At 41.7% G+C, this 24,605-nt stretch overlaps 1 protein-coding gene across 1 annotated transcript in view; it reads right to left on the bottom strand.

Moving 5' to 3' along the window:
• SYNRG (synergin gamma) overlaps positions 1-24,605 on the bottom strand; it is a 550,586-nt gene that overhangs the window by 449,724 nt on the left and 76,257 nt on the right. The window contains exons 4-6 of the mRNA XM_078680938.1: positions 23,534-23,664; positions 18,175-18,280; positions 6,403-6,514 (exon numbers count right to left, since the gene is read on the bottom strand). Of these exons, the coding sequence (XP_078537064.1) occupies positions 6,403-6,514; positions 18,175-18,280; positions 23,534-23,664 (349 nt within the window). The remainder of the gene's footprint in view (positions 1-6,402; positions 6,515-18,174; positions 18,281-23,533; positions 23,665-24,605) is intronic.

The following is a 24,605-nucleotide window of genomic DNA, read 5'->3' as shown; positions in this document are numbered from 1 at the left end:
TGGGGAGGATATCTCCAATCATAAGACAGTTTTCTGTGTACATAAATGAATGGCAACAGATCGTCGGTGAGATAAATTATGAGACACAATGGAGCGACTTTGACCCATAATTTTGCTGGTGCATGCACACGTCATCATGTATGCATGCATGCTTTTGAAGTGATGCAGGTCCCATTTAAAAAAAAAAAGCATTTGCAATGCAATAGGTCTCGCATTAGTGAATGTTGAGCTATTGGTGTTGCATTATTATTTGCAATGCCAATAGCTCAAACTTTAATAATGCGAGACCTATTGCATTGCAAATGCTTGTTATATTATGAAAGGACCACAGGGTGATAGTTCCTGTTTTTTAAATGGAACTTTCATGATTGAGACACAGAGAGTTATGGTTTAATATGTATTCATTTGAATAACCTACTTATGCATCAAGATGGTTAGTCATGTTCACCTTGTCCCTTTTTGAAAAAAGCAAATAATATTTCAAGAAAGCATGCTGCACCTTGCATTCGCGGATGAAGAATGGCATTGGGATGTGGCCTTCAAAGGGTCAGTGTGGGTGACTCTTGAAGCGATGTATATAAGATGCCATTGAAATGCGCCATACTTTACTATAATTCATCTCGCCTGCCAGTTGACACTGCTTAACGACTAACGAAATCCTTAATCAATACAATTAAAAAGTTATTACTTCCATTTTGAACGATACTTCTACATTTTATAATTTTAATCTGATCTACTTGCACTACTCTTTGGTCTGCTTGCTGTATTTTCTATGAGGACCTATTATTGCTCAGTTTATAAGGTCACGGTTCAATGGTTTTTTTATATAATAGGGAGAGGGGGGGTTGGTGAGGAAGATTCACAAAAGGAGCATACAACACAGAGCGCAGGGGAGAAAATATTATATTTATATATAAATGGATATTTTATGCAGATTGTTCAAGGCCCAGGATTACTAGAGTTATTTACATAGCTCAATATAGGGAGCGTTTTGCGTAAAATAGAAGAGTAGCATTATTACAAAGTCAGAAAGATCGATCATAGTTCATAGATTATATTTATAAAACTTGAGTACCCACAGTTCCCCAGGGGCCAAAAATGAAGGTCATTTGCGTGACCGAGGGCAACATTGATGCCAACAGGGTGAGGGTGGGCGGAAGTAAGCTGGAGATGGGGAAGTGAAGCATGTACATGGAGTGGACAGGGGAGTCATACAATTATCTTGAAAGGTTTGTGCCATACAGCATTCGAATTTAAGCCACTAGTCTCTAGAAGAGTCATAGATTTGATAATACTGTTACATTGTAGCTGAGTCAGTATCCCTCTATTGCACCCTCGGGTAAGACTTCTCTGCTATCTATTGCTATCTTGGGCATGTCAAGTGTAGAAAGGAAGCAACTTATTGAATTGAAATTAAATAGATTCTTAGACCTCATAATCTGCTTATGCCTTTACTTAATCTGTAAAACTTTAGGAGTTCATATAAAGAGGCTCACAGTTAAGGTCCCGAATGCTGTAAGAAAATCCTTGACAAATACCCCTCCAACAAGGTGTGAAATTCACTGAGGTGGGCAGATGCACATCCTGAAACCTCCACCGATAGACAAGGGACAGTAGGAAAGTTTTAGCCATGACAGTAGGAGACTTGACATTTAATCCTTGTTTTAACACTTTGATAAAATATGCTGGTTGTGAATGCTGTTTAAAGTCTGAGGAGGTCCCCCAGCACAGATAGATTTCTTTTGGTGAGAGTAGTCTCCAAGTCTTACCATTAGAACTATTTAAACCACATTTGGTGTTAAATGAGCAAATTGGAAACTATGGAGCCAGAAAACATGTTTTTTTTAAAGCCGCCCATTATGAGAAATTGTGTGCTCCAGGGTAATCATTTTCCCAACCCATTTTTCTGCTCCTTATTGAGTTTTTCAACACAGATGGGAAAACCTTTAATCACACCAAACACTTGTAGTAAGTTTGTGGGAAGAAAACAGGATTGTAACCCAACAATTATTTGATTTTATCTAGGGGGATCAAGAACACCCAGTTTCATAGTCCACTCTCTAAAATATGGTGGAGTGAGAACGTTATGAATCTTGGAACAAGGAGTCCATCACTGTTGTTTGATGAATCATATCCTATTTGACCACTTAATAAACATTAGGTGATAGAGGTGGGAGAGCCAAGTGCCTGGCTGAGCAGCATAATATTCTCTTGGACTCTCAAGCCTAAAACAAGCTGAGTTTTCATTTAGCTTCTGTCAACCACCCACAAGTTAACCTCATGCTTCAAAAATTAAAGACAAAGCATTAACTTGTAAAGTAAACGAGAGCGGGAAAGGCATACCCATCTAATGGTTGAATTTCACAGTGTAAACCAGAAAACCTGGGATCTGTTCCAGCTTCTGCTCTTGACCAGATTGTATATTCCTAGACAGTTGTTTTATTTCACTTTGCCTCTCTTTAATTAATTCACATATGCGAGCACCTTGATATACATGATTTCAGGATGTGCACTGTACAAAACCTTCTCGTGTTTAAAATAAACTATAGTGTTGGCCACCCAGAGGGTCACATAGCAACTGACTTGCCTCTTGGTTCACCACTGGCATTGTTGTTGGGGGGGGGGGGGGGGAGGGGGTTTGGGGAGGTGAAGGCATGGCTGTTACTAAGTTCCTCTTTGAAAGCAATCACATTTAAATAAAAAAAATACTTCTCAGTCTACTGATAAATCGGACTGCTGAGTACACCTATAATCTGATGTACTAAGGTGAAATACTTTCGCATGCATGTCAATGAAATACATGTTTTTGAATTTTGAAGAAACTAATTTTTACATGTTCGTTGCAAGATAACTTTAGAAATTCCTTCACTTTTAAAGAGAAGTGGTGCAGGACACTAGGTTTTGCTTCTTAACCTTTACTTCAGTTAGTGAGTAAATGCTCGGGTTTATTCAATATTTTTCAGAATGTTTGTTCTCAGTCAATTAAAGAGCAGGCCAGTGCTTCTGTTCACCAGGATGGCGCATGTAACAGTCAAAAGGGCCACAAGCAGTACCCGGGCTGTATTTTGAGTATCACTGATCTAAAACCTATATAGATCATTTGAAAACATAGGGAGAAGCAGCAATGAGGATGTAAAATAACACAGGTTAGAAGCAAATAAGTACCCATCAAGATAAGCCACCGGGGCTAGCCGTTATCTGTATGACTTTTATTCCCATGAACCTGTACCGAGGAACAGACCTTGAGCTGGCTCATTCAGAAGATCTAAATGATCTACTGATCATTATGGATTGTCAATCTCTGATATGATCATCTAAAATGTGTCCTTTGTATAGAAGGTTGGTGAAGGTGCATTTAAACCAGATGTTCCATCTCTAATTTGAAGAAGGGAGTGGGGCTGGTAAAAAGGGGGATGTAGTTCCAAATTCTGAGCGGAAGCAAGCCTCAAGACTTCACAAAGTCGCTAACATTTTTGTTTAGATTCTTAAATCTTTTTTTCAATTGTCTATCAAATATTTTAGATAACAGTGCCACAGCCTGTGCAAATTTTTATTGCTGTTTCTAGTATGTGCTTGCCCTGTTACCTAGTTAACCATGTCCCGATTTTGGTCTTACCAAAAGGTCACATTTCAGGTTCTGGTTTTAGATGTTGATCAAAAGAGGATACTTTCCTGCTGTCACTGAGAACTTAGTACAATGATAATTGTAATGCTGTTTGTGTAAACAACATATGGTCTATGTTGTTCTTATAAAATCTTGAGTCAAGTTTGACCTTGGATACTTTGCTCTTTTATTTTCAGTGCCTTCTGCAACTTCGAGAAATCTGCACTTAAATCTCCTGCAACCTCTGCAGAGTATGTAAGTGAGTTAATTAACGCCCTTAGAGCTTAACAGTCTGGCCCGAAATTGAGTTGCATTGAGCATTGGATTTTTGTACTAATCCGGTTATTTTTTTAGCACCTGGTTACAGACTTCTTTAGTTGTCTGCGGCCAGAGGCTAGTAAGCTCCATACAGTACCGGGCCCCATATTGTGGTAATAAACATATTCACTTGCCGTTATATTTCCACTTATGATATTGCTGGTAGGCATGTCAAACACATTGGCATGTTACTTGCTGGATGTTGCTACATTAAATGTTCTTGTGAAACATTGACATTGACAGGCTGCTGAATTTCAACAGGACTGTGTTTGAAGTTCTCAGTAGTATTTGAAACTGGTTTATTGTCCAGAATCTAGTTTCGTTTTTAGCAGCCTAGTGACTCTGTTATGTACACGAAGCACACTACACTCTTAATCCCCACACGAAGCAGGATGCAGAATCTATTACTATATAACACATTGCACACACGCTATGACCGAAAGGAGGATGTCAACCAAGTCATTCAAGCTAATAAGCAATCATGAGACTTTACCCGCAAGACGTTGCCTGAAACTACTCAGTTATGTATACCATATGAGTGCTAGGGAGGTAGGGGGGATAAGGGGTTGTTCTAAGTTTCACAGTAAAAAGTACAATAGATACACCTAAAAATCACAGTATTCTGCTTCTTATGTATACGGAGTATTGATATAATGTACAAAAATGTCGTTTTGCTTACTGTATTACTCTGAAAAGTTATTACGCCAATAAAAACAAACTTGAAAGAAAAAAAATCTAGTTTCGTTTTTAAATCCCCTTTTCCAATCAAACATGCAATTAGAAACAAGGTATTGCAAGTCACACCTCTGTGAAACATAGGTCACAACTTCTCGAAAAAAGCATTTGCAATGCAATAGGTCTCGCATGTGGGAGAGTTAGAGCTATTGGCATTGTAGATGATAATGTGCACACACACACACTGATTGGGAGGTGCACTGTAGACGGAGTATTGCTTAAATACTGGAGCTGACGAAGTGTGCTCAGTGTACGAAGATAGATGCCCCTTCTGAAAGCTGCTGTAAAGCTTGCAATACTACTGCTGGTCCCTAGATGGAGTGTTAGGTGGAAAATAGCAGTCGCAATTTTCTTTATTAATTTCACCATCTGACCATAAACTGTATGTAAAGGGATAGAAATAGAGTTGGAGTCACGACGATTGGGGGGTGCACTGTAGACGGAGTATTGCTTAAATACTGAAGCTGACGAAGTGTGCTCAGTGTACAAAGATAGATGCCCCTTCTGAAAGCTGCTGTAAAGTCTGCAATACTACTGCTGGTCCCTAGATGGAGTGTTAGGTGGAAAATAGCAGCCGCAATAAAAAAAAAAAAAAAAAGAAGCACGAGCACGCGCCACTGCAAGCCATGTGTTTCTATGATCGCGCCAGTGTTGCACGCTAATAGAAACCACATGACGGCCTATTGGTGTCTATCACGCGCACGAAGCGCGTAATAGACACCAATAGGCCGTGGGCGGAGCAACACGCCCGCCTTTGGCCAATTGCGTGCAGTCTTTTATAAAAAGACGCATGCAAAGGCCAATGGGGTAGCACAAAAGGAATCGCACACGCACGAGCGTGTGCGATTCCTAGGTCAGTGCTAAAACCCCGTTTTTGATTACAAAATGCCTCGCGCTGCGAAGCACTGCTTCGCAGTGTAACGCAGGTCACGAGACCTAAAAAATTTATTTACCGATCCAAGAAGGTCGGGAAAATACAAAAAATAAATATGAAATTGTAGATATGCGGAAGCGCTTTAAGGCAAAGGGGATGGCAGCAGTTTGCTCGCTAGACTTCTAAAATACATTTTTTTTACAACTGAGCGGGTGGGGAAGCACATTCGATTGGGTGTGGTGGGAGCAAAGTGGAGCAGGTGCGGAAGAGGGAGGAGCAGAAATGAGGGGCAAGTAACAGAGGGTTGGAAGAGAAGAATGTGAGGGATAAAGTAACACCTAGAACTGGGGAGTTTGACAAGGAGAAACAGCAAACAAGACAGGTCTTGCAGCACACGAGGGAGAAAGCAGCTCAGGCGGGTATTTGGGGGGTGCAGAAGGCAACAGGGAGAGAGCTGGAAAACTCCTACAGTGATGAAAAAAAACCTACTTTTTTTCTTTTTGGTCTAAGTAAGCAGTGGAAAGTTGGAAGCCCCCAATCAGAGATGGTAAAGGACTGACAAGCTGGGACAGGGAAAGCCAACAAATAAGAAGCAAGCAATTCAGAGTGCGAATAAAATCAGCCAATGCTAAGCAGTGGGCAGACTGTAAGCTCTTGATGAGCCCACAATAGGTCCCTTGCAACCAGGGAGTTGCACTGTCAGATAGTCTTAACCTTAAAAGATACAACCTACATACTCAATCAATTCCGCCTTGGTACTGGCACACTGATAGTGAAGCTCTAATTTTGCCCAGTCAGGAAAAGGCAGCAATCATAAAGAAAGACCATACACTAGTAGGAAGCTGCAGTACTCAGAAATACAACATCATACCTGGCTTTTTTGGATGTGCCACAGGAGTAGGATGCATTTTTGCATCTCTGGAGAATCCATCCAGGTTACCTTTAATGGCTTCCAATGCATCATCTCTACTTTTCTCGCCAGTCTGAAACAGATATTAAAATCTTTGAAAAACAAACAATTTTAACACAGTTCTTGAAAAGCTAAGTATGTTCTCAAGAGGTCGCACTTTGTTATTGTATGTTATTGTAGGAAAGTGCCCTTTTTGACATGATTACCCCCAACACCTTCACAACACACACACACACACACACTTTTTGCCTGGTATCGGATGCAACTTTGACTGAAAAGTGTGCTGGGGTCCTGCTGACCAGGTTACCAGAACCAGTGTTCTTTCCCTAAACTGAACCTTTTGTTCCACAATTGGTACCACTTTAGGCTTCATGTCAGTTCCTGGTAAATGGCACCCCAGGTACCTAGTGCACTGAGAGGGTCCCCAAGTGCTGTAGCATGAATTGGCCACCCTAAGGGACCCTCGCCAAGCTCATCCAAACTGCCTTTGCAGTCTGCGTGTCTTGGCGCAGAGACAAATGAAGAGTTGACATGTCACATAACCCTGTGTACCCTGCCTGCAAAACACTTACATCCCAAAGGCAGGGTGCAGCATGATTCATGTGTGGACATATCTAACTAGTAAGATTAGGAGGGGTGGCCAACGTAAAGCAGCACCATTCCTAAGGTGGACTAAGCTGATGTAAACACCACCGTCATTTCAGATTCCTCCATCTTGTTTTGGATGGATATAGCCTTCTAGGGTCAGGGTTATGCCTACTTCTCACAAGAAGTGGTCATATCAAGGATGTTGACACCCTAAAGATAGTCAGCCCATTGGCTACTACCTGTCACTCTCCTTACGGCCCCTAAATTGAGTATTTAGGTGGCACCCCTGAACCCAAGAACTCAGATTCGCTGGATCAAGAGAAGAAGGAGAAAGAGTTACTACCTGACGAGAACAAAAGAAGAGCTTCAGACTTTTTAGGGCAAATCCCTGCCTGTTCACAACTCTTGAAAGTCACAATAGTGACTCGTCCTGCAAGCAGAAGACCTACCACAGTTCGAAAATCACCTAAGTCTCCCCTGACATACAGGAGCTACTACCCTGCAGTATGCAGGCACCGACAAGTAGAGTCCAGGCCAAAGCCTTGCAGCTTACCGGCCTGACAGACGCCGGGGAAGACCAATAAGAGGTACCCGTGCTCGGGAGGGTCAGATACTTCTCCCCACAAGTGTGAAGACACCAGGACCCACCAGAGCCATGATGCAACAATCCCTGGGGTAGCAGACGCCCAGCACCAAGAACCAACAGTGAGGATCCAGTTCAGATTCTCACTGCACCACAATCAAGCAGCCATCGAGGGACGTCAGCATCACTGAGGCTCATTTTGTGAGTGGCTCAGCGGTCCTTATTTTGCCACTGCCAGGTGTATCTCCCTAACTGCGAGGATTAACTTTGTGCATCCGTACCCAGCCGACCTAACCACACTGCACCCGAGCCGCCTGCCCTGGGGACCAAAGATCCGGCCGTGCCCGTTGCTCCAGGGCCCCTCACGACCCAAGCTGCCGTTTGGGAACTATTGTGCTTATCCCCTAGTGCCCCTTAGGAGCCTGTTCTCCTTCTCTGTAGCGCCCAGCTACCAACGTCACCAGCACCCTGCTCCTGGTGACACCTGAGCAGTTCCAGATGAACTGCTGGTAGTACTTTGGACCATGGACCATGGCCCACTATTCTCCAAAACCCAGAAGGTGAAACCCTTTGCGAATCATTTTGGCGCAGTTTGATGAATCTTCACAACCCTTTCCCAAAAAAAAAAAAAAGTTCATGCACTTCAGCTCCTTCCTGGAAAGTTTGAGTGATCCATCAAGAGGCTGCAGAGTAAAAAGTGGGAGGTCAAAAAAAGCTATTTTCCCATGCAATTTTCCATAGGACAATTGAACAGTGATACAGTGATAACAGCTGGACGGGATTTACATCAAATTTGGCAGAAAATTAGATCTTAGTCCACAAAGTGTGGTTTTTGTTATTTGGTGTAAATCCGTTCAGAAATTATGCTTCGAAGCTTGGTAAATCTGAATGGTTTGTATCATGGGACTCAAACAAGAGTCCTGCAACTTCAAATAATAGAGGGATCTGATTGACAGAGGGGAATTTTTTTCCCCGGCGACGGCATCGCTCCAGCAGGAATCAAAAACGCTATTATGAATTCCCGCAGGAGATTGCGCTATGATTGGCTGGCCGCAACATGAAGAGGAATGTTGTGGTCGCCATTTCAGGATACGGGGGCTGCTGTGCCGAGAGAGGAGTGACTTGTTGAACTTTTCAGTTTCTCACTATCATAAGGATACTATAAAACCAGAAACAACATTTGCAGTTCAAAATTAAGAGGTCCAGCAATATCAGTAAATACTTAGATTTAATATTCGTTCTAATGAACCAGAGACTCTTTTTTTTTTTTAAATTGGGAGACATATCAGCAGCCCACAAAGAACAAAGAAAAAGGAAGAGAAAAAATCTTTACGCAAAACATATGCAGGCATCACAAAGTTACATCGATACATCTTTCACATCAGAAATACAAAAACAGAGATCAAAAGAATTACGTACAGAAAAAATATTTAAATTAAAGCGAAAGCAATACACGATCAGTTCAGCTCCCCTTGAATCCAAAGCGCTAAAGGCGCTCAGATCTTTGCACCAAGGGCTCTTTTTTTCCGACCCTTCGTCCTATAAATGGCCGTTTCTATATTGTAAGTAGCTAAGAGTCGGGCTCTCCAAGTAAGGAAGGAGGGAGGATCTGGGCTTATCCACTCGAGTAATACATGCCCGCAGTATTGCCATAGAGATAAATAAGAATTTTCTCTGACCATCAGAAAATTCATCAGAAGTTACTCCAATTAGCACTAATTTCCCTGTCAAAACAACTGTAGACCCACATAATAAAGCCAAAAACATTTGAATTGAAGATAAAAACGATGAGAGCCGAGGGCACGAAAAAAACATATGAAGTGTATCGGCTGCAAACAATCCGCATCTGCTACATGATGTACCCACAGTGGTCCCCCATTTAGAGATTTTTAATGGTGTATAATATAGGTCGAATAGGGCCATATAATGCTGTGTGCGTGCTCTTCCAGTAATCAGGATAGTATTAGCCAGTGTAATGGAATCCTGAAGCTGGATGTCATCACAGCCCAGCTTTTCATTCCACCTCCCTTGATGAACCTCTATATCATCTGGGCATGAAGAGACCAATAGTTTATAGTAAAATCCTATCGTTTTTTTACTAAACATGCTATCAATAAGCGGAATCCTCCGGAACCCATAACAGTCCTGCACGGTTAAAGTATTAAAAAAGCTATATATCTGCATATACTTAAAATATTCATGGACTGTTAGGTTATACTTATTCAATACCTCCGTGAAAGGAATTAGCTGGTCATTCTGCCAAAGGTCACATACATAGACAATTCCACGATTGCGCCACCTGGTCATTACGTGGTCTTGGAAAACTGGGGGAAAAATACTGGAGGATGAGAAAGGAGTATATAGTAACATTTTCTGAATCCCGAATTGTCGCTTAATTATCCTCCAAACCCCATATGCAGCGTTTAAAGTCTTAAACTTTGGGTTTTTTTAAATAGCTGGGTTCTATAATTCTGAACAAGCAGCCTCGACACTCCACTCCCATTGCAAATTCGTAGATTGAGGGTGAATGGCTCAAGGGTATTCGCGCTTTTACACCAATTATCAATGGAGTGATAAACTGTAAAACAGACGCAAAATAATAATACAAAAAATGCGGGATGCCCCACCCCCCACTATCCTTTGGAAGGATCATTTTTTATAAGATCTGCGCTGGCGCTTATAACTCCATAAGAATCTAGCTGCCATCCTTTCTAATTGTTTGAAGCAGCTAAGCGGAAATTCAAGAGGAATTGTCGTGAACATATGTAAGAATTTAGGCAGAATCATCATTTTTAGGACGTTACAGCGACCAAATAAAGACAAATGAAGGTGGTCAATCCGTTCAAGCGAGGAATTTGCTTTTTTCAGAGCTGTATTTAGGTTGAGTTCTGGAATAGCAGAAACTAGAGTAGTAATTTTGATACCCAAGTAGGTCGCTTCATCCACTGTTTTTAATTGAGCGGGGGGATTCTGACCTACATACAGTACTTGGGTTTCGGATATATTTAATTTATACCCCGAAAAGGCACCAAACTGTAAAGCCAAATCTTCAATTATTGACATTGCCCTTTGATTATCTGTTTGACATCACTACTATATCATCCGCGTAAGCAAGAGCACTATAGCTAGTGCCAGCAACTTGTACCGGGGCTATGTCCTCTGATTGGTTTAATTTGTCTAGGAAAATGTCGATATATAGAGCAAAAAGAAGTGGTGAAGACTAACAGCCCTGTCGGGTGCCATGATGGATGCTAAAAGGAGCAGATTTTTCCCTTCCAATTTTGAAGCAAGAGGATGGGGAATCATATAGTGCCCTTAAAGCTGCTATCATCTTAGGACCAATGCCCTTTAACGATAGAAAGATCCCAAAGATACGGCCAGGCCACCCTGTCGAATGCCTTCTCGGCATCCAACAGGGTGATCCCGATTGCAGTATTAGACCCTTGAGCCCAGTCCATTAACGCGATCAGCCGTCTAACATGGTCAGCAGTATCCCGGTTAGGGATGAAACCATGTTGCCGATGCGAGACAATTGAGGAGATAATACCAGATAATCGAGAAGCTAAAATTTTTGCAAAAATCTTACTATCGGTGTTGATTAAAGAAATAGGCCTATATGAAGCTGGATGGAGAGGAGGTTTATCTTTCTTAAGAAAAGCCATGATAGTCGACTGTCGCCAGGATGGTGGTGCTGACCCTTTCTGGGCTTCCAAGCAAGTACGGAGTAGGTCTTGTTTCAGCACGTGGCGAAATGTTCTGTAAAATTCAAGCGGAATGCCGTCCGGTCCCATAGCCTTACCAGTCGCGAGGGAAAGGATAGCCAGCTCTATTTCTTCCCATGTAACATCTTCCTCTAGTAAAGCCGCCTGTATAGAAGTTAGCTTAGAGATATTACCATCGCCACAAACATTTAAGATAGAGTCAGATGAATAGGATATAACATCCTCCTTATACAAGTTGCTGTAAAATGATCGGAAAACCTCCAGAACTTCATCAGGTTGGTCGTAGGTTTGTCCCATCTCATCCTGTATTTTATCTATAGTATTAACAGCTTCTTTTTGCCTGATTTGTTTAGCCAGAATACGTCCTGAATTTTCACCAACCTCATAAAGCTGTGATCTGAAAACTGACATTTGTTCTGCAAGCTTAGTGGCAAAGAATTCAGATAACCTGGATTTATGTATAGAGAGGTCAGCTTTGATATTTTCGATGTCTTGCAAAGTATTAATGGCTGTAACTAATTTAACTTCCCACTCCTGCACTTTCTTATAATAGGAAGCTAGTTTGTCCCGACACTTTCTTTGCTTATTAATTGAAAAAGACATGGTCTCCCCGCGAACCCCTGCTTTAAACGCCTCCCAGACAATTTGAACAGAAGCAGAGCCACGATTGACCTCAAAAAATTCCTTCATCCATTCACCATATGATCAATATAGAGTGGGTCCGCTAATGATTTGCGTTCAAACGACCAAACAGATGAATTAGATAAGGACCCCGGATCTTTTTAAATCTCTATCACGATGGGATTGTGGTCTGAAATTATTCGGGGAAAGATCTCATATTCAAGATTACTGATGAGACAGGAGGGGACAAAAAAGTAGTCCAAGCGGACAAATTGCTGATGGGACGTGGAGAAAAAAGTATAACCCAATGAAGTAGTTCTTTTTAAAAAGCTGATATCTCTTAGCCCAAATTCTTTTAATAAACCTACTAGTGCTAGTCTGGGCCGAACAGTCAGTTCTCCAGACTGGCCCGAGGTTCCGAGGCAAGATGGCGGATGCATGCCGCATCCGAGGGAGCAGCTGAGTTGCGCTCGCTAGCGTGTCGCTTCCCATCGGTAAAATGACCGATATTCTGCCCAGTATTCTGCCCGTATCTTGTTGGATCCCCCTGGCTGACACTCTGTAGATACTTACGGCCGCCTCACCTGGGGAATGAGGCTGGACATTCGATGTAACTACCGCCGGCTACTATATGCGGTTTGGCGTCCTGTAGCCGTTAACCCCGCCTGGTTTGAGCGCCTGGATCAGACCTGCAGTCCGTGCTCGGCTCGGCTGGAAACGTCGGCTGGGGCTAACCTGGGACCACGGAGAGTTAGAGAGACTGAAACGCTTATCCGGGATGGCCCTAAAAAATCCAAATACTGGTGCGGTCTCCAAGGTTTCAAAACCGAAGACTCGAGCAACCACTGCGGCAACAGCATCGGCGGTCACGGAGGGGAACATCTCAGCGGACTCGACCCAGAACGCCGCTCCGAATTCAGCCTCTATTATCCCAAATTCTCCAAACATTGCCGCTGGATTGATGGTATCCGATCCTGGCGACCAATCTCTCTCCACTAAACAGACATCAATGGTGAATGCTGGGAGTTGTAGGATGGGAGCAACCCCGAAAATACCCGTTATGTTCAAGAAAAAAAATGTAAATAGTGTAATTGATGGGCAAGACACTGTTACAGGCTTGAATGCTCCGCTGAACCCGCTTGTTAATGCTGATCTGGTCGTGTCTGAGGACGATAACAACACGGAGCTGTAAAGGATACAATTATTTTGCCTGAGTCTAGTGTAGTCAAGCAGAACCCAGTAATGTCGGTATCAGTCGCTGAATCTGGGCAGAACCAGGCAGAGCATTCCTCTAATGGTACTGAGCTGGAGAACTTACAAGATAAGACATACAGGAGGAGCAGGCAGGTTATCTCTAGTCATACTCAGTCATAATCGGGAGCCACCTGAAGCTGCTGCTGCTGGGGATACAGAGTCAATTGACTCAGCAAGCAATTTTTACTCAATGTCGGCTCTCTCCACTGCTCTCGTGTCAGAGAGCTTGGATGGGGAGTGGAGGGATGATCTAAGTGTTACCAGCCTAACTGGCTCAGCGCAAGACGGGGGGAGCTTAGACATTGAAGAGAATGGAGATAATGAAATATCCCCCTCGACCAGAATGGAGTGGGGGGTTGAAGAGAATACTGTTCGTAAGGCCCCAGTTGTCATTGAGAGAGCCATTTCTTCAAAGGCAGATGTTGGTAATGCCCAAGCCTCTCCAGTATTAAGCACCATGGTGGCAGATACTCCGACGATCACTCTCAATCGCCTGAGATAACCTTAGGTATGCTCTATCAAGTTATGCTCCAACACCGCAAGGAAACCAGAATGGAGAATTTGCGTACGCAAGGGGCAGTACGACGGCTTCAAAATAACCTGCGGCGGGTGATGAAAACCTGTAACGAAACCACAGCCAGAGTTTTGGAAGCTGAAGGTAGAATATCAGCAATTGAAGATGCTATGACCCAACAAAAATCTCAAATCTCTTTGTTAGATACTTTAAAGGAAGACGTCAACTGGAAGCTGACCGACTTAGAAAATAGATCTAGGCGGAACAACCTACGAATCCTAGGTATACCCGAAGCAAGTGAGGGGGCTAACATCAGACAATTTGTTATCGAGCTATTCACGGAAGCCTTTCGGGAGCTATCCCAGTGGCAGTCGGATATTGAGCTCCAAAGGGCGCACAGGTTCCCTTTTCAACAAAAGAATGTCAGGGCTGCTTCCGCTAACCAGCCCAGAGCTATTTTGATCAGCTTAAATAATTTTCTGGCTCGAGAGGCGCGGTATGATTTGGCTCGCCCGGATCGTAAACGAAAGGGGAAAGGCCTGGAATTCTTTGTTCATGCGGACTACTGCCATGCCACAGTCCAGCAGCGCTGGCAGTTTCGTCAACTTATACCATCTTTTCAAGCGAAGGGAGTCCAGGCCTTTCTTCTAAACCCCTCAAAACTCAAAGTAATATATGAAGAAAGAACATATTTTTTTACTTCGGAGAGTGCTGCGAAGGAGCGATTAGCGTCTTTCTAACTCTACTTAATCCTGTAATGGATTCTGAATTATGGAATCTGGGCTGATTTGTTAATTAACAAGCTTTTTTTTTTTTCTCTTTTCTCTGCAGTTTTCTGGTTGATAGGACTGGCAACTGAACATTTTAATGACTGTACTGTCTATTGTATTGTCAAAGTTGCACTTAGTTATGCATGAAGCCTTACTGGCTCTATTCATTTTCACTCTTCCTTCTTTCCTTAAAGGGGTCTGATGCTGAATGTGTCAACTTTAAGGTGACGATGGGAAGCGAACTGCGAGACGCACACTGCTTCTCTGGCCATCACATTCAGGGACTGTTCAGTCCTTTTGCCTTATGTGGGTCGGGTTCGGGGTGGGGGGGAGGGAGGGCACCAGAGGGAGGGTGGGGTGGAATGGTGGTGGGTTAAGCAAGGGCAGACTTGTCAGTTTAAAGAGAGACATTGTTTCCAATGTGATCTGTCGATTTTTTTTGTGTGTGTCAGAAACAGTAGATTTTAAGGTTGATAAAACTCTAGGTTGTGAATTACTGTCTTTGTTTCAATTAAACTGTCAATATGGGTAGACTTAGGATTTGGTCTTGGAACGTCTGCGGACTGAATAATCGGAAGAAAAGAGGGATTTGTGCACAAATAACTCAGAGTATGAGAATAGATATACTATATTTACAGGAAACTCATTTGACATGGAATGACAGACGCTGGTTTAATGATCTGGGTATGCAAACTCTGGGATGTACTCGCCAAGGTGGTACTACCACAAGGGGGGTGACAATTCTTATCAGAAGAGGCCTGGGTAGCTTGAAACGTACTAAATCAGATCAGTATGGCCGGTGGGTAATAATTGAAATTAATCATAGACAGTAACCCTTGGACCATTTGCTCAATTTATGGTCCAAATTCGGATGATCCAGATGTTATAAGCCTTCTTAGTATAGAACTAGCTGGTTGGCCTACCCCACTAATACTGTGTGGAGATTTTAATATACATCTTGAAGGAAATGTTGACATTCGTTCTGATTCGTTGTATACTGGATAAAAAAAAAAATGAACCAGAGACTCTCAACTGACTCTTTGAAGGCTGCAGAGTAAACTCTATTAAATATTTTCTCATACTCTCTAATGGACTACCTGCCTGAGGCTCTCTGAAGAACTAAATAGAAGGACATGGAAATGGCAGAACTACTCTGAGCCACAGCTAGGCAAGGTACAGGTTTTTAAAATTAACCTACTTAGTTATAAACCAGTGACAGAGTTGTTAAGGAAAGTCATAAAAAGGCAAAAAGGTGCACCCACAGGTTTATGTACTGCATTGGTGCAGATTTACAACTTTCAGGAATTCTTAAGTTTACAGAAGTGCGCCTGGAACATGTACTTGTAGCAAACCTTTGTGAATTACATTTTTGCATGAGTAAATCTACATGTGCGAAAACACGATAAGTAACAGCACATTCCCTTTCCTTATGCATCTTTTTCCCCACTCTGGATAAAGTTGTACTCTTGCCTTTATCAGAAGTAAATTCAAACATTGATCAGGGTCGGAAGAGACGGGAGAAAAGTTGGTGGATGTGCAAAGGGTCACAAGGGATTCCAACCCTGAAACTACTGCATGCTGCCCATTTACAGCCCCGTAGTATGTCAAGTTGCAGAAAGGTGGCCATATCAGAGCCTTGCTAACATTCAGATCTTTGAATAATTAAAGAGGTTGTTATCAGAATGAGGATATAATGAAAACACTGCCATAACTTTTCACCTCGTGGCTCCAAAGGGAACAAGTGGACTTTTTTAACCGCATGCGTGCGGAATTCCGCCCGTACACTGAGTTTTTTTAAATCGCATGTTACGTGACGAGCTGGGCTCGTCATGAGCGTGCGAGGAGGCTACCTCATGACGAACCCAGCTCGTCATGAGCGTGGAAGGGGTTAAAGGACAAGTAGATATCTGGAGCATCATGTCCTAGGGCAAGCATATATTTTATACATTTCTACATCCCCGTTATTGAGTCCAAAAGGTCAAAAACCACAGTCTCTGTAACGACTTAGCATTGCAGTAAACGAAGTGCAGCAGGATAGTTCTGTATTTTCGCTTAAGATATGTGCTTAAAAGGACTTGTTGAGACCGTGGTACAGGGTAGGGGATTACTTAGTAGGGAAAGAGGATGGCCCAAAAGGGATAAAGCTAAAGAGCTGAAGATAATCAGAGACAATGCATTAACATATTAGATATACACACATGTTTTCTGTTGCTATCTCTATATTTAATTATCAATAACAATTATTTCAATTAAATAACATTAATATTAGGGAGCTACACGTCTGTTCACAGAGTCCTAACTGTGGTATTTTATTTATTCAGTTTTTATATATTGGGAACTATGCCACAGGAGGCTTATCGAAGTACTTTACAATTTACAGCAAGAAAAATATAGATATCAGAATACTACTGAAGGAGCAGCTGTAAGAAGAGAAATCAACATATTTTATAATACAGGAGATACAGAGATTTGAAGACAGTGGAAAAGAAAATACCATCAGATACACTGGGAAACAACAGCCATCAAGAACTATTGCTAAATTTGGACTTTAAGATCAACATTGTTGATAAAATTGAGTTGTGTCTGAAAGACTCAACCAAAAACCATCTGCATTTGTGAAAATATTCTAGTGTATACACATTTATTGTCATTAAGAGAGTCATCAAAAGATAAGCCCATCAGTTTTTTCAACAGAGAAGAGCTAATCGTGTTTTGAGGCTTCTTTTGAACAAGATGTAAAATGTAAAACTCTGAGCTGGGAGGGCATTCCAGAAATAGCGATTATTCCAGAAAATAAACAGCTTGGGCTAGTTTACTTTCAAATCTTTGTCATCAAAATACATTTAGGGCTGTTCATGCCTAGGGCTATATAGACGATGCAAGCAATTTTGTAAGTGCAGTGGGCTTCTGCACAGCCATTGGAATAAAGGTGAGATGTGATCGCACTTACAGGTACATGCGACAACATACGCTGTGGAACGTAATACAGCTTTTAGAGGTGCTAGAATCATTTTGGGACCTCCAGCAAGGAGAGCATCAACATATTCTAAGCAAGTAATGAGAAAATGCTGTGCTACTACCTCAAGGCTTGAGTTGTAAATAAGTGATGCACTACAGTGATGTCAAGCACCCTTAGCCAGGACCTTGATATGAGAGTCAAGATGTAGCATGGATATGAAGGTAAACCCAAGAGAGTCACAGTGGTGACAGCCACTGAAAAAGCCTCAAGGTTGGTAACGGGTTAGCCTAGTTGGTTGAAAGTTCTTTTTTCCGGATTACAAGAGATCCAATGCCTCAGCAAAATGCCACTCACAGTTAAAAAAATTAAGGGAAAAATTTAGACCCCTCAGGTACGACAAATAGAGCAGGAGTGGGTTTCGAAGGAGAGCCTTTCGATTCTTTACAAAATGGAATTGGTTTGTTGAATAGGAGTTGGACCACTTCAGAGATTTTGTCATTGCTGCAATATTGTGCTGCCAACGCCCATTCCTTTCTGCCAAGCACTGATAAACGGACTTCATCCCTAGCAACTAAACATCCTACCTATTGTCTGCCAAATAAAACTAACCTGCTTGACCAAGTATTCGGTGGCTGCTGTAGTTGCCACATTGCTGCTAAACAGATTCATAACACAGAGGGGTACAAAAACAAAAGCAGACATCATTTATAAAAAGAACATACCTTGGGCTTCACACTGCTTAAGAGTCGTAACTTCTGCTTTTGCTCTTCAAATTGGCGCCGTTTTCTATCCTCCTCCAACATTTTTCGCTGCTGTTCAAATCGTTTCCTAAAGTAGAAGACACAGTATACAAAATTAAAATGATCACATAGTCGTTCATTAGTTTTGTATGTATGTGTACTGACTGCCGTGAACAGCTAGCAAAAATTAAGAAAAATTTATTTGACACTGCCTGACCAATGGCAGGCGAATGCTCAGGGACAAGGTTTTGAGCCTCTTCAAGTGGGTATATGTAAAATAAGCTTGTCACATAGATTGAAAACTACAAGACGGAGCACGTTTCTACAATGCCATTTGCAGCATGGTTCAGGAGTGTCCTCTCCCATTTTGCCTTCAAAATAGCGATAATTATCCAATGCCAATCCTCACTGGCAATTAAGCTGTAGTACCCTTTACACAATGAATATATGTCAAGTGTTAACTAGCACATATGGAACTAGTTTTAGGGGTTGTCCCCATCAGTCAAGACTTTATGAAAACTCAGTCAAAATTGAATACCAAAAAATATATTTTGGACAACCTCCAACAATCTTATATGATGCAAATCTCCGTTTCCCCTCCCCCAAATGGTGCCAAACAGCTGTCTAATTGGTCTTTCCAAGTGAAAAATGGAGTCCACTGAAATCACAGTTCCGAATATACTATGCCCTATGCCAATCTTTTCAAGATTGGAGCAACAGTTGCTAAACCTCTTTTTGGTTTCACAACAAATGTCGGTCATTGATCACAAATGTAATGGTCTACTGACACTTAAATATTAGGTTTTTCAAACCAACCGAATGTTACTCATTCTATTCACCTCGGAAGGGATGATCTCCGCTGTGGGAATTCAGCTTACCAGCCTAACTTGGTACTTAATGAGTCAAGCTACTCTGAGGGACAGTTACAATTTTTTGGACTGCTTGTTGAACATCATGAAGTTTTGATAATTTAAGAATGCAGTGGTTTCCATTCCATTAGTACCATACCACATAGACAATTTCCCCAGAAATTCTGAGCACGTATAAATTCCTTTCCATACTCTAAACTATTTAAAGCCTTACTTCAAGCAGATTCTCTTACAAACATTAAAAATAACATGCATCAGTAAAACACATTCATCTCATAGGACATATTGTTCATGAATAAGGGATATTTACTGTTACCCAACCAGTCCCATCCAAAATTAGAAAATGAACAAAACAAACCGTGCTTTCCTATTTTCAAAAGGGAACCAGACCTCTGCTGCAGGAAGTTGAAACATGTCTTCTATGCTTCAGTCCTTGCACTTCATACTTATTGTGATAATGAGTCGCCCACGTTCCCTATAAATAAAGCAATTCCTATCTGCCTATCCAGCTGCTATTTCTTAGGTCTTTATTTATCCAGAGGCTTCGCTGAGATAAAGTAGTTTCTCCAGTAGTCATACCCCATATAGTATCAGATGAAGTGTGAAGGCCAAGCATAATTTCATAGGCTGAGATATATTTCTGGTTAACGTTCCCCATTTCCAATGGCATTTTCACATAATTATACGCTTGAGAACGTAGAGTTGGACTGTCCAAAATAGAGGCTGTTGAAGACGGAGATTTTGTCTTTTAGAGATCAGCCTCAACCTGTGTCTGTATTTACACTGCTATTTAACCAAACTTTTCAGATTCGGACACTAATATATCTCTATTGGTTGTGTATTTCTTACTACCTTGTTTGTGTTTTGATAAGTGATTGTATATTTGCATGTTTTTCTTGATGTCCTCATGACTCCCATCTACTATTTAAGGTTCATCACGAGGATGTTCCCATGTTGCATGTTGAAGGCGTGTAGTCTGGTCTGCCCTGTTCCCATGATGCACTGGGCCAGGGACAGACTAATTTGCATACAGCCAGGTTCTGAAACTGGGATGGTGCAATGAGCTAAAAAACGGTGTTGGATCTAGCCCTGATCTCTTGACTGGGTGAGAGTACTCTGCTTAATTCAGAGACTCTGTCCATCACCACCCCTTGTTGTAAATAATTTTGTCCACCCTAAGCGTGGAAGGGTATACTCAGATGTGAGTCCCTTGCTCATTGCACCATCAGGATTCAAGCAAGCCGGGCCGAAGACGCCTGAAATGGCAGAAACCGGTCCCCGGAAGCTTGTTTCCTTCCCAGTGTAAGAATTGGCTTTTGTAGTCTGGTCTGCCCTGTTCCCATGATGCACTGGGCCAGGGACAGACTAATTTGCATACAGCCAGGTTCTGAAACTGGGATGGTGTAATGAGCTAAAAAACGGTGTTGGATCTAGCCCTGATCTCTTGACTGGGTGAGAGTACTCTGCTTAATTCAGAGACTCTGTCCATCACCACCCCTTGTTGTAAATAATTTTGTCCACCCTAAGCGTGGAAGGGTATACTCAGATGTGAGTCCCTTGCTCATTGCACCATCAGGATTCAAGCAAGCTGGGCCGAAGACGCCTGAAATGGCAGAAACCGGTCCCCGGAAGCTTGTTTCCTTCCCAGTGTAAGAATTGGCTTTTGTAGTCTGGTCTGCCCTGTTCCCATGATGCACTGGGCCAGGGACAGACTAATTTGCATACAGCCAGGTTCTGAAACTGGGATGGTGCAATGAGCTAAAAAACGGTGTTGGATCTAGCCCTGATCTCTTGACTGGGTGAGAGTACTCTGCTTAATTCAGAGACTCTGTCCATCACCACCCCTTGTTGTAAATAATTTTGTCCACCCTAAGCGTGGAAGGGTATACTCAGATGTGAGTCCCTTGCTCATTGCACCATCAGGATTCAAGCAAGCCGGGCCGAAGACGCCTGAAATGGCAGAAACCGGTCCCCGGAAGCTTGTTTCCTTCCCAGTGTAAGAATTGGCTTTTGTAGTCTGGTCTGCCCTGTTCCCATGATGCACTGGGCCAGGGACAGACTAATTTGCATACAGCCAGGTTCTGAAACTGGGATGGTGCAATGAGCTAAAAAACGGTGTTGGATCTAGCCCTGATCTCTTGACTGGGTGAGAGTACTCTGCTTAATTCAGAGACTCTGTCCATCACCACCCCTTGTTGTAAATAGCAAGGCTGGAGGAGGCACATTTTTGCAGTAGCACGGTCGGTGAATTGTGATGCGTGTCAGTGCTTACAATGTCTCCAAGGGTCCCACATAACCTCACTTTGTTGTGTGTCCTCTGTGAGAGATGGACGAGGTGTTAAAGTTGTTCTTTGCAACGTGGCAGCATCCACCAGTTCCAAAACTGGTCGAACAGTTTCTAGAGTGGCCCAATGCTTCAGAATAGGAATAACAAAATGTAACAAACCACATCAATGAGGTGGCAGGGGTAGGGACACCCTATTACAAAAAATATATATATTACTGAAACTGCAGGATTCCCGTTTAAAAAGTTGTTTCTCCTCTGCTACACAGGAAAGCACAATCATTTCACATAGCTGCTCAACAACATTTTGTTATTCTTCAACTAAACTGTTGCCTATTAGCATATATGTTATCGTATTTCACTATTAGTTTATCATGCTGCAGTACATTTACGTAGAACCCATTAGAGATTAGTCATGTTTTTTTTTGCACAGGGTTAAAAAAAAAGTAAAATCTTAGCGTGAATTTTTTTTCAAAAATACAGGTTCTTAGAAATCTGGTTAAATAATAACTGTTCATGTTGTAAGTATGGATTTGCTTATCACAAACTAGTTGAACTATTTCAAAGAGAAACAGTTTAGTAAACTTAGTTTGACGCTGGTCGGATCAGTTCTTGGTTTTGTACTATGCATGACATTCTATTTATAATTGATTGAAATATCTGTCATGTGGCTCATACCTTGTGAGGGATTAAAAATAGCAAGTGAAATTTACCAAATGTTACAAAATTGGGCACCTAGGATATAGAAGATACGCTGCACAGGATCAGAGGGGGGTTTCATAGTCACCAATATGGTGAGGGGTGACTGGATTATACTCAAACTAACTACGTCAGAGGTTCTTAAGCTATGGTACAAGAACCCCTGGAGATCCACATCAGGTTTTACAAAATTAAATATCAAAATTAATATTCATAAAGTATATACAAATAAAAAAAGAATAGTTGACAATTTGATAGCTTTCCCAATATTTGATTGAGAATAATACAAAATACTTAATTATTTGAGAATGAGTTTCTATATTTTTGTGTATTGTTGTGCAGTTAGAATCGTAGAAATTGATAAGTCCAGGGGTCCCTGGTTTCCAATAGTAATACAGTTTGGGTCCTAAGAAGTCAAAAAGTTAAGAACCACTGGGTTACACAAGGGAAAACTGATGTAAGAAGCGCAAGGGAAATGAAGCAGCCAGTAGAAAAGCAGTTGCACTGTACGCAACATCTGTGAGTTCTTTTTCAGCGTAGTGTTCTTACTTATTGACCACAATCACTCGCATTGTAACACAAACACTAATAAAGCAAATGCTATGAAGTGGAAGAGTACACACAGCAGGAGACCATGATTCAAACAAGGTTTAATGGTTTGCACACGAGCTATAAGAAGTTATGAAAGCATGGACAGCCTTCCAGGATATGTGGCGATAAAAAAATTAAAAGTTTTAAAAGACCAAGAAAAAACATATATGTGCATTAGTATGGTGTGGGCAAGGGTAATGTAATCATGCATCTGTTAACAGTCTCGCAATAGATGCTCTGGAGACAAACAAATAAGAGTTTTAGAAGACCCAGGAAAGACTCAGTGGAACATTACCATAGAGTAAGAACTGTTAATGTGTAGATAATGCAATCTGTATGTCAAGAGAAGGTAAAGCAAGGTCAAGCTGGAGAAGCGATCAGATCCTAAATCACAATTCAGATTTCCAAACTGGTAATTGTTTAGAAAAAGCACATGTTCATAACAAATGTGATGGATGTACTGCCATACCAGCAAAGCGTGAGTTAACATGAACTTTGTTTCTCAAACTGTTATTAAACCGAGAAAGAAACATTAGCAGCTAGGCAAATCAGGCAAGGGCCATGAATAGGGAAAGGCACGCAAGCTGTAACTTTGCAACCAAGCACATGGACCTTATTCCCATGAACCTGAACAATGATTTGTTTATATGATGTTCAACAACATTTGCTATGTACCAAACAGCTTCCCTTTATAACATAAATATGTAGGAAGGACTAGTGATGTTGGTGTGGTGTACAAACAATCCCAGAAAATCATATTTTTCCCCTACTCAAGCCCAACCACATTCAACAAAACTTCATAAATAGAAGATCCTGGAATCAATTTGAAAGAAACGGTCAGGGGGAAAAAAAACTATTTAGGGCGAGCTTCATAAAATTATTGGCAAATAGTACTTACTGTTGCTCTTCTGCAAACTGCTTCTGCATATCTTGGGAGTACTGAGGGGCTGGCTGGCGCATCCTCATGTAAGGACTCTGTCCCATGTAGGGCATGCCTGGAGCCTGCATGGATCCCATTTGCATGCCACCCTGTTAAAGAATGTTTTAATAGTGTAATATAGGTCTGTGAAGCTTGTAAAACATTCTTTAAAACGTTTTTGTTTTGTTTTTAAATTCAAAATGTCCTTTTTTCAGAAACAATAATGGATAGAGGCAAAGGGCGTGAAAAATCACACCTGCCTACATACCTGTACATCGGACCCTTTCAAAACTCACCATGCTAAACTATATTGATGAAACATGCCTATTGAAACATGTGATTACATGTCATCATCATAAATGATTCCCTGTCTGCCACTATTTAAATAGTCCATTAATAGTAGTTATAGCATAATTATTACAGCATGTTCATGAACGGTGTCCAAAGCAAAAACATTGAACCCCACCAAAAAAATTGAATCTGCACTTTGACATAATCAAAATTGTGAATTTAGCATCTATGAAACTGTATGGTTTACTGAAGCAAATGCCAAAACCTTTTAGACACGGAAGCTATGCATTTTTACAGATGCACATCTTTGCAATTATCGGAATAATACACATCATTGCACAGAACAGTACATAGGGAGGATTTCAAAACAGCAGCACAAGATTAACGTTTACTCACTATAAAGCCAATGGAAACAGAATAATGGAAGGGAGGCAGGGGATATCCTGTATTCCCAAACAATAGGAGGAGTACACCCTGGAGGCAACTCAATGCGTCCGTAGGAAAGATAGAGGTGCACAAAAAGGACAGATTAGTTATTTGTTAGAAGACCCCTCACTCACCAACCTAGTTGGTGACATGCTTCATCAATGGGGTCCCACCCAGATAGCCGAATGCCATTCCGGTGTGCTGCGACACCTGATTACAGTGGAGCGGGTTGTTTTCTTTTTTATGTGCAAGTGACTAGAAAAGTGGTTAAAAAATTGACCAGTTTTAACTCTCTATGAAGAAAACTCTTTTTTCTGGAGTAACTGGCCAATGT

The sequence above is a fragment of the Lissotriton helveticus genome, chromosome 3_1 (assembly GCF_964261635.1).
Source record: "Lissotriton helveticus chromosome 3_1, aLisHel1.1, whole genome shotgun sequence".
Classification (NCBI taxonomy): domain Eukaryota; kingdom Metazoa; phylum Chordata; class Amphibia; order Caudata; family Salamandridae; genus Lissotriton; species Lissotriton helveticus.
Note: the sequence above shows the minus strand (reverse complement) of the source record. Positions and strands in the feature narration are given on the sequence as shown.